Here is a 10,985-nt window from a genome sequence, read left to right on the forward strand (position 1 = left end):
TAACAAGACAAGTGCTGCTGCTATGTGTGTGTGCGTGTGTGTGTTGGGAGTGAACATCATTTTAATCACCTCCTGGTTTCCTAGCAACATGTCTGCTGGTAAAATGCTCTGAAGTTTACAAGCCGAGTGTGCTGGGTGGAAGCAGAGGGGGATGGAGGTGTGTGTGTGTGTGTGTGTGTGTGTGTGTCCGTCAGACAGCTTTATCCTGTCCATCGCTACAGCAGCGAGTCTGTCCATCCTAAAAACAAATCCCCGTGGCTGTCTTAGACAAACCTAAAGCCAATAGGTGCAGACTCAACACTACAATCTGTGGTGTCAGTAACAGGAAAAAACACTGACCTCAAGATTTTGGGGTTTATTTTAACCCAATAGTGAGCGGGGAAACTTCATCCTGGAAATCATTACTATTTGTGGTGTTTGTTTCAGCTCAGTTCCTACATCAGCGGGTAGTACATGAGTGTCTGGTGATTTGTTTGGTCTATGAAATGTCAGGAAGCGGGCAAAAATGCCAATCATAATTTCCTAAAGCCTTGGGCGACATCTTTAAATGTCTTGTTTTGTCTGATCACCAATCCACAACTCAAATATATCCAGCTCGCAGTCATAGAAAACAGAGACAAGCAGCACATCCTCATGTTTGAGAAGCTGCTACTCAGGAAAGTTTAGCATTTTTGCTTCATAATTGACTGGGACAATTAATCAATTGGCAAATTAATTGAATTTTCTGTCGATCTACTAAGCTTGTTTGCAATAACGTGACTATTATAATGCGTGACAGTCAGATGGAGGGCAAGGAGTGACAAATCCATAAACTTTGTGGTGTGGAAATAGAGGAAAGCGACTACATAAAAGGGTTGGATGAACCTGGAGGCAGCAGGTTTCGCCAGAAAACTGAGAGTCATGTTGGATGTGATTGATTCAAAATAAAGAAAAGTGATATTTCCGACAATTTAACCGACTTGCCTGGTGTGGACTAGCCTGGAAATCCAGACCCAAATCTAGAAAGATTTAGGGTCTGGCCATGAGTAATGAAAATGGCCCAACTCGAGGGGCGGCACCAAGCATGCATTTGTAAATATCACTGCACGCAATTGGATAACACTACGACCAATCAGAACAATACACGGGGTGACGTATACGCTTAGCTACCAGCAGAGCTAACTGGTAGATTAGACTCTTGCCGTATCCGGTCGGCAAAACAGCAAAAACGTCCTTCTTGCAAAGGAAAGACTCGAGCGCCGTCTTCTGTTCCTCTTTTAGAGAAAAAGCCAAGTCTAACTCGTTCATTGTAGCGGCCAAAGCCGTTTCAAACAGCTGGTGTTCATCCGTAGCCATCTTGCAATGTTTACTGACTGATTCCGGACTTCGTCGTCGCAGCGCTGTCGTCATCTGTTTAGCTCGCCTCTGGCCTGCCTATATCAGATACCCCGATGTGATTGGTGCAGCTCGGTTTCATGGGCATAGGTAATGAGCATCATTACTGATTGCCAGAGTGACTTGCTGAGCAAATTCAAATTGTGCTCTCGCGAGATCTCTGGATTTCCAGGGTAGGTGTGGACATGATCATCATTACAAATTATCTTGCACTCCAGACCTCCTAGTGTTACTAATGTTGCATGGCAAGCTGTTGAAAGTAGGGCTGCAATGATAAGTCGACTAATCGATGACTAATCAACTATTACAATATTCGGTGACAATCGGTTTTAGTCATTTTTCATAGAGAAGTACTATAAAAGTACCCCAAAATACAGCAGCTTTACACATTCTCCCATGACCGTGAACTAAAACCCTTTGGCGTGAGTACGAAACAAGACATCAGATGACATAATTTTGGAGTTTTGGAGAGACATTTTTCAACATTTTAACACATTTTTTGAGAAAGTGATTAGTCCACTGATCGAAGAAATAATTGACAGATTAGTCGACAATGAAAATAATCGTTAGTTGCAGCCCTAGTTGAAAGTGAGCAAGAGTCTCGTGGACTTCGATTATTTTCTGTGCGGTTGGGTCCACAACTGAAACAGCTCAACTGCCGTCTTGTTTTTGGTCGGCGAGTATAAATGTGTGCATATTTCAACTCTGTATGTGGATGCACTCACATTACGAGCTAACGTTTGCTAACATTAACTACTATTTTCTACCCAATAGGTCAACTGTTCCCTGAGGTCTGATGAAACGCCATTAAAAATCTGGGTCGTGGGTAAAAACACAGAGAAGTTTTTCACAGCATGATGAAATTGCAGCCATCTCGAGGCAGGTTTACGTTTGAAATAAGCTGACTCACATCTGCTGCTGTTACTCAGTGAGTTTTTTTCCGGTCTCCCCTTTACATCTTACTGTTTTCAGGTCTTTAAGTGGCCCCTGTTTTCCCAGTTTGATCGTTCGGAACAGCCGTAAACAACACATGCAGCATTGGTAATCTTTTCCTACAATTGCCTCCCTACCATCTAGACAGTACACTCATGTATGACATCATATGTAAAGAACCTATTGATTACCTCACTAATCATTTCAGCTCTACTGAAAAATACAGGACACACTGTGCAGGCTATAAACGTTTTCGGTCTTGTCTCAAAATCAACAGACGACAAACCTAACCCTGATTAAAATGTACCGATGGAAACTGTTATAGCTGTGACATGTTAAATTTGCTCAAGGGACATTTATAACAGTATGGAAAACACAGCTGCAGCTAATAAAATAATAATTTGATTTAATGAGCAAGCAGTTGAGACACGTCACTGTTGTTATCAAATACTATCATGGCAACCCAGCTACCAGTCAAGGTATATTGCTCTGGATTATAGTGTTAAGCACCCACGGCCACCGACAGTGTGGTGTCAACTCCAAACAGCTCATCAGTACCAGACCTTTAATGGCCCAGGTTTGATGCTTTGGTGCAAATCTTTCTGTAGACTCACTGAATGATTAAAGTCATTACAGCTCACTGCTATTGCCAATATGCCATTTGTCACTCATCAACAGTCATTGACGACAAATTAAAATAAATTAGGATCAAAATTCAGTTTTGGGGTGGATCCACCATTTACCTATTACCCACATCCTTTGCCTCTGCCTCTGCTAATGAGGCCGGTCCTGCTGCTTGTCTGAGCCTCGTTAAGCCTGCTGCCCTTGTTAAGCCAGGGTTTGATTGGAAGCCCTCCGCTACCTTTTTTTAATGAATACCAGAAGCTGTGAGCAAATGCATAGGAAGGTGGTCCTGTATATGAATGTAGGGTGGATGTTTGATTAAAAAGAGAACATTTTAGACAGTTGTACATGATTGCGGGCTGTTTTTTTTTTGTTGGTTTTCCTACATACTACTACTCATTGAAGAATAATTTCCATGTCATTATATGGACTTTAGCAGACTGAGTAGTTTTGCATAAGCTACAGCTACAAGCGGTACATTACTTTAACCTTGGCCAGTCAGAGGACATTAAAGTGAGGTGACATGCAGCAGCCTAAACATCCCAGAATTCAAATTTGAATATATGTTTATGACAATTTAATGATTGAATCTGTTTTAGAGCTCAACAGGAAGGCAAGACGCTCCTCCCTCAGTCCCTAAAAGTTTGTGCAGGAGTTTACACATCATTCTAGACATATTTGTATTTTGGTCCTGTGTAAAGTAAATGTAAAAGATGTTGTGCTTGAAAGTAGTAAAGTAAAACCTGATCCTCTCCTCTTACTGCTTTATGGGATCTCTTTGGATGCTGTTAAGGAAAGAAAGTCTGCCTGTGTGGCTAGTAAACCCAGGTAAGAAATCCAATCATGGAGTAATGGCTAATGACCAAAGGCTCCTGGCAAGGGGGGTTGACAGAGTAAAGGTGGTGACTGTGTTTGATCTCAGTGGGACAGCAGGAGTATTAAAACAATGGATAAAGCAGCGCAGTAGGAGCTGCAGTAAAACACACAGCTTCTCCCTGAGAGGATAAGTGCAACGAGGACTGAGACCACAGGCTGAGAGGGAAAGTGAGAGGGTGAGACGGAAAAGGGAAAGGGGACAGGAAAGTTAAAAACTCATGATCGAGTTCAATGACATAAATCACACAAAGCAACATATTTAAAATGTCTGAAGATGACCTCCGTATTGTGCTATTGTGAAATGCTGATCGGCTTCGCTGTGCTGTTGTCCTGGTAATCAGTCTCTCCACAATTAAAATTAGGTGAGGCAGAATTCCAGTACGAAAGTATTGACTGAATGCACTATTTTGATGGGAACTTGGAGGCTGCCCAACAAGTTTCTACTCCAGGGGCCCTAAACACGATATGGCCATGATTGGAGACATGAGCTCAAGTTTGAGTTCATTTTTACGACATATCAACCACTGCAGGAGTATTAAAATGTTATTATGATCAATAAAATTACATTAACCACAAAGTACTAAACATAGAGTCCTCTAATTCTCTGAAGTGTGACGTAATGTTTTTAGATGGAAAATGCTTTTTGTTTTGTATGATGCAATGTTTCATCTCTGAATGAATTCATTTGAAGCCGCAATTCTTTTGTGGATTTGCCTGCCCAAGGACTGCTGAGGAAACTGTTCTCATGCAGTGTTCCTTCATATATCTACGAACTGTAACGCGCCACAATTCGTATATATTCCACATTATCAGTAAGGCTCACTTGACAAATGTGCTGATGGGAGCAAAGAAGGAAGTAAAGACCAAAAGTGCATGCAAGGAGGCAGATTGTGTGGTGGATTGGTCAAACAAACACAGGACTTTCCCCAGGAGACCGATGATTGGGACTGTGTGAAATCAAGTGAACTTTGAGATAGGGCTGCTTGATTATGGAAAAAAACATAATCACGATTATTTTGGTCAAAATTGAAATCACGATTATGCAAACGATAATGTTTGTTTGTTTTATTATTTATTGCCCAAAATTCAACATACCATCGTCACCATCTTGGAAAGCCCATACAAGCCTATCGACGAACAAGATTGGATGACAGTTAGTGCGAGCTACAGGGGAGCGATGAGTGGACGGATCATCACAGACAGACAAAATGGTTCGTGTGTGTGCTTATCCCGGCTGTGGGAAGAAGATGAAAAAGTACAACCCGGAGACCTTCCACAGACTTCAGATCACGTTACGCCATGCTCGTCATTCCACGTGTATTGACTTTATAAGATGGCAGCGGCAGGCAGTTCGGTCTAGGTTGGTAATACAGCTGTAAACAATCTTTTTAAATAAACTCTCTGATAACCACAGAAGTCCTCAGTGCTTTTAGTTTGATGTTAGGGCCTGTCTCTGTCGACCACCGAAGTGTGGGAGTTATAACTGGCAGTGGTTGTTGATATTTTGATATTTTGTTGATGACAAAATAAAATCTCCCGGCGTCCGTGATAGGCTACCAAAAATCGTTTACCTTCGATTTCATTAATTTTGAAATCCTCAAAATCGTAATCAGATCACCAGACGATTAATTGCACAGCCTTACTTTGAGGTTATTTTAAGGTACGTTGTAACTTTAGTTGCCTAAACCTAATGAACATAACTTAACAGTAAGTACTTTACCTTACATTAAATATGTAATGTCAATTATGAGGCGCTTCTTCATTAAATATCGGACAAATCACTGTAGGTGCATTTTCGTAAGATATCATATGAACCGTCGTATGCTCTGGGACAGTTGATGACTGTCTGTTTTCCCTGTTAAATAACCAAACAAAAAATAATTATCAATTTTTAATCCCCCGCAGGCATCTGTTGCTTTCATGGAAGACACTTGAGACTTCTGTAATTCAAACTCTAATGTGAGTTATATTTAGGAGCTGAGGCAAAAGTGGCAGCTTGTGCAGTCTCACTCTTATCTGGCAGTTTCCCTTAAAACATTTTATGACTGGTGTCGGATCAATCAAATTTGATCTGTAATCCGTGTATGAGTAATTGGTATACGGGCACATCCACTGCTCAACATGCCATCTTATAATTGCTTTCTGTGTTGTTGTCCAAGAGAACACACTACGAACCGCAAATTCCGACGAAACTCTCTCTGAAAGGTCGACTACTTCTGAACCTCCCCAGGTGGCTAATTAACCTGACTCATCAAGACAAACAAGCAGCTGCCTCTATTGTGCTGCTCTGACTAGATGCTGAGAACGTCTGTGAAAAGGCACAGGGATCCTCTCTGCCAGAGTGTTCCTCTCACGCCTCCACGATGCTTCACTGGAGATTAGGGTTGAATACCGGGAACTGAGATCCCAGTATTTATGGACAATTCATGCCAGAAGCTTCTGCCTTTTCCCCATGTGTGCCTGTGCGTTAGCATATATTGTACATACACTGAAACATAGCTGCCCTCTCCAAACCTCATTAACGCTGCAATTATTGTAGTTGAGCACTTCCACTGCTTCCAAGTCCAACCTTGAAATGCCATTAAGGACTGGATCAACTTCTCTGCTGCAGCAGTCCTGTCAAAATATTTTTCATGCTAAAATGGCAGCTAACAATCCAGCTGTTCCAGAGGAAATGTGGACAAAATCTGTGTGGTTTAAATCTGAAAATGAAAACTATGCAGCAAGTGGGGGGTTCAGAGCAGCATTCAACAGGTGGATCATCAAGTGAAGATGATCTCCCCAGTGTGACAAATAAAGTCCAGGAACAAGGCTCTTAAAATCACAGAAAGAATAAAGACTTCACCACTGCTGCATGCAGTAAAACCCTTCAACCATTCTCTCCCCAATTTTAAGATACTTGAACAGTACTATGAAAAAAACCTAACACAAAATCTAACAAATATGAAAGAATATGGTAAAAAAAATACACATTTATGTGATGAATTATCTGCTATTCTTTGTTACAAATCAAACTTCACAATATTGCAAAAGAATGATATCTTCCCAGGAAGTATTAATAATCAAATCACAGGAACATTCGTCCCTACAGAAGACCTTATGATGCCTAAGACCTCGACATATACAAGCAGAGAAGATTCTGTTTGTATCAATTTGCAATTAGAAAAGGTTATAATGCAACCCTGTCTACTAAAAATTACGTTTGCATGTTCCTAAACTGCTTTCTTATGTAATTACGTCATTGTGGCAATGTTATCGCTGCCAAGGTTAGGTTCAAATATTCTCTCATATGTTGGGATGGGGTGTCGACTATAAAAGATGCAATCACTGTAAATGTTCATGATTTTCTGGGAGGAAGAAGAAAGTTCTGTAACTGAAATTACTCCCTTTAGACCTCAGTAAATGTTTATCATCATTCCGTCATTATTGGAAATTTCATTCTTCGTATCTGACGAACTTTGACACAGTTTGAACCTTCAGTTCACCTGCTGTCCTCTTGACTACAAGTCTCAACGTTCCACAAGGTTACAGACTGATCACTCACGATTTTACCTTAAATTAGTTCCAAGTTTTTTTAAGAAAGAAAATGTACAAAGCACAGGACCTTGACTCCAGAACTTCGAGTTTGCATCCCAACTCTTGTCTTAGGTTTAGTCAACAAAAGCACTTTGATCAGGTTAGAGACAGGTCGTAATTTTGGTTAAATGTTAATAAAAAAAAAAAAAGGTCATAAAAACAGTAATGCTGTATACACTATAGCCCCTTTTACACTGCCAGATTTTCGGCGAATGTTGGGCCGTTTTGCCGGCTAGCTGCGGCCGTTTAGACACACAGAGCCGGATTGGCGAGTTGATCCGAGGTGCCCAATTTTCCACCTTGTAGGGTAGACATATTGGCGGAACATTTTTGGTTTAAAAATAACGAGGCGCCGTTCCACCATGGGAGGGGCTGTTGATGACTTGTGGGAGGAGTCTGTTGATGACAAGTGCGAGCCACTGGCGGTGGATAAACAGGAAACAGCTGATAGCAGGAATGACCAACTAGTAGCGAGAGGGAAACGCAAACCTGACAGACGCTGTAAAGATGAGCAACTGGGGAGACAAAGAATTGCGCGCCCTCCTTGTCCTCGCAAACGAAGAGGCCATTAACCGTCAAGTGACGGAAATGGTGAAGGATGGGCCAGCTTATGAGAGAATTGCCGAAGGACTGACCAGCCGCGGCTTCCCTCAGAGTACGTCACTGTTTATGTCCAACGCTGAGCTACACGTTATGTTACTTTCTCACGCCCCCCATTGCCCTGAAAAAGGCACATTCTGTATAAACAAAAGTAGGCTGGCGGCATTTTGCTGCACTCCCCAATTTTGTTTTTATACTGCCAATGCTGAAAGAAGACTGATTGGGCTTTCCTGCAAATTTGCACAATTCCTATTTAAAAAGGGCTGTAGTGTGTAGGCCTGCTGTATTGTAAGATTGCCTATATGGGTGGAAAATAAGTCAAATACATTGTCACTTAACATTATGCTGATAACAGAAATACAAATTCAGTTAAAATTCAGATTTGCAACATTTCCTAATTTTCTTAATAGTAAACATAATTTTTTCGGCATTACGTTTCCCTCAAAACCTATTTGCTGTTTCACATTAGTTGTATATAAACGCAATTTCGAGGTGACAGGGTTGTATTATGACAGTCAATGTGTAAAACATTGAAACTTTGCTGTATATCACCTCTCTCAAATGTTATATAAATGGTGCTCAGACTACATGTTAGTGAAAATAGATGTTAAATGTTATGGTCTGTTTGTACAGTACAGGCACTCAAGCAGAGATTTAACGCTAGTGGAAAATAAGTATCCCAAAGTCTATAGTGAGGCTTTATGGAGCAGGCACAGGTTGTGAAATGTATTTTGGATTAAGTTCAATATCACACAGGCTGGAGTAGATTCAAATATATACGATATATGTGTGTGTGTGTGTGTGTGTGTGTGTGTGTGTTCCATATGTGAGCTTGAGATGACAGTTATGTAGCTACAGACGGAGGCAATGAACGAGTATGTATATGTATGTATATATAGATAAACAGTAACTGACCTCAGAATCAAAGCTGTGTAAATCTTTAATTTTATGAGGTAATATATTATGTTGATAGTTAGTGGTTTCATACGTCAGTTTAGTTTTTATAACGTCCTGTTTGTCTTGGCATGAGTGTACATTTACATTGTAACCAAAGCATACATGTTCAGTTTGGATAGATTGGAGTGACTCTAACTCACAGTTCACAGCACTGAACTGGAAACACAGTCAGCTGTTTTTAGATGTGAGCTAGACTTTTTCTTTTTTGCTCAGTGTGGTATTTTGGCAGTCCAGGTAATCTGATATCCATACCAATAAAGCAGATTTAATTGGATTAAGGGAGAAAGAGGAGAGAAAGATAGAAAACAGGAGAGCAAGTGAGAGAGAGAAAGAGAGATAACCTGACAGAGGAGAGAAAGAGAGTTTCCGCTGGCTTCGGCTAAAGCTGCAGACTCAAAACCATATGCTTGTCATAGCGTTGTGTGAGTCCATGTGTGTGTGTGAGTGTGTGTGTGTTAGGTGGGCAGGGCTTAGCTGGAGGAAAACTGCTCAGACTGGGATCCTGCTGCTCAGACAGCAGGATCCCCGGGACAAACGGAGAGCATGCAGACAGACAGACAGACAGACAGAGTGAGAGAGACAGGCACAGACGGGCAGAGACACAGACAGAGAAGAAGACATGAGGAGATAATGAGAAAGATGAGTCAGAGAGAAAGACAGAAATATGCAGTACTTTATAATGTGCTGCGGTAAACACTTGTTCCTACAGGCACCTCTTACATTCAATATAATGGATTACAGATTATCATCACACATGTCATATGACAGACGGTGGATTCAGCCAATCAGAGTGTATAGCATTTGACAGACAGCAGCCAGGGTCAAACTGCATGTTAAGTATTACATCACTCAGGCAGAGAGCCAACCAGATAACCAGGGGGGACAGCCAGCATGATAAAGAACCAGACTAAACATCAGCAGCACAGTTGTGGTTGGCTGTGCATGTTTCCAGGTAGCATAAACTATGCTTTTTTTTTTAATTTTATAATGAATAGGACGACCTACCAGACTCGTGGTCCATTTTGATTGACAGGGCTGGGCTCTGGGGGGCGGAGTCTTCACTTAAAGAGTAGCTGTGCTCTGCTTGAATATCTGTGAGATTCAAAAGTCCTTTTCAGACATGGAAAACGTAACAGCGCTGTCTTCACCAGTCTGTTAAAGTGATGGCTGTTTGTCATGGAGACACAGGTGTCTGTCATGTCAATGTTCCATGTCGCTTTATTCAGACAAGCTAGAAAATTACATTTATTCTCTCCTAAAACTGGGGATCCCAAACTTTTCCACGTTCCCTTTCCAAGGCCTCTCAAAGAGCATTAGCTTAGGACTGGGCCCTCCTCCTGCAAGATGTCTTTAAAATCCCATTGACAATACCATCAAAATAATGCCCAAAAAACCTTTATCAATGCACAGTAACTTTAAATAATAATATTAAGACATTACTGTTGGCCTGTTCGTCAGGTCTTGTCCTTTTCAAAAGCATGTGTGTTTATAGAAACAGACTCTCCTTTCCACCGCATTGTAGAAGAATGCTTGTTGAGGCAACTTTTTTATCAGTGTTGGACTATGGTGATATTTTGTACATGCACGCCTCTGCTGCAACTCTTAAGCCTCTGGACTCTATTTACCACTCTGCATTAAGGTTCATCACTGGTGACAGCTATAACACCCATCATTGTGAATTATATTCCAAGGTTGGGTGGCCCTCCCTTGCAGTAAGACGTGAAAGACATTGGGTTTTATTTATTTATAAAGCTCTTATTGGTCTTTTACCTAACTATATCAGTGCCATGCTTTCTTTTAATGTAGGTTCTTATCAGACTCGATCCAGTGATTGGATTACACTGCAGGTACCAACTGTTTTTAGTGAACTTGCAAAATCCAGTTTTTCGTATTGTGCACCTGCAACGTGGAACAACTTGCAGAACCATTTAAAACTTTCATCATTTTTATCCATTGGGCAATTTAAATCTTTAACTGTATCACATTTTACTTCTAGATGTTCCTGTCTAACCTGATTATGGTGGGTTACATTTTAAGTATTTTAT

General features: G+C 41.0%; 1 protein-coding gene across 2 annotated transcripts in view; it reads right to left on the reverse strand.

The window, feature by feature from the left end:
- Positions 1–10,985, reverse strand: part of creb3l1 (cAMP responsive element binding protein 3-like 1) — a 42,967-nt gene that overhangs the window by 16,594 nt on the left and 15,388 nt on the right. Inside the window, exon 3 of one of the 2 annotated variants that reach the window (XM_050063493.1) lies at positions 9,946–10,032. The exons of the other annotated variant lie outside the window; for it this stretch is intronic. Within the exon in view, the coding sequence (XP_049919450.1) occupies positions 9,946–10,032 (87 nt within the window). The remainder of the gene's footprint in view (positions 1–9,945; positions 10,033–10,985) is intronic. 2 annotated transcript variants of the gene reach the window in all.

This window comes from Epinephelus moara, chromosome 15, assembly GCF_006386435.1.
Source record: "Epinephelus moara isolate mb chromosome 15, YSFRI_EMoa_1.0, whole genome shotgun sequence".
Lineage (NCBI taxonomy): Eukaryota > Metazoa > Chordata > Actinopteri > Perciformes > Serranidae > Epinephelus > Epinephelus moara.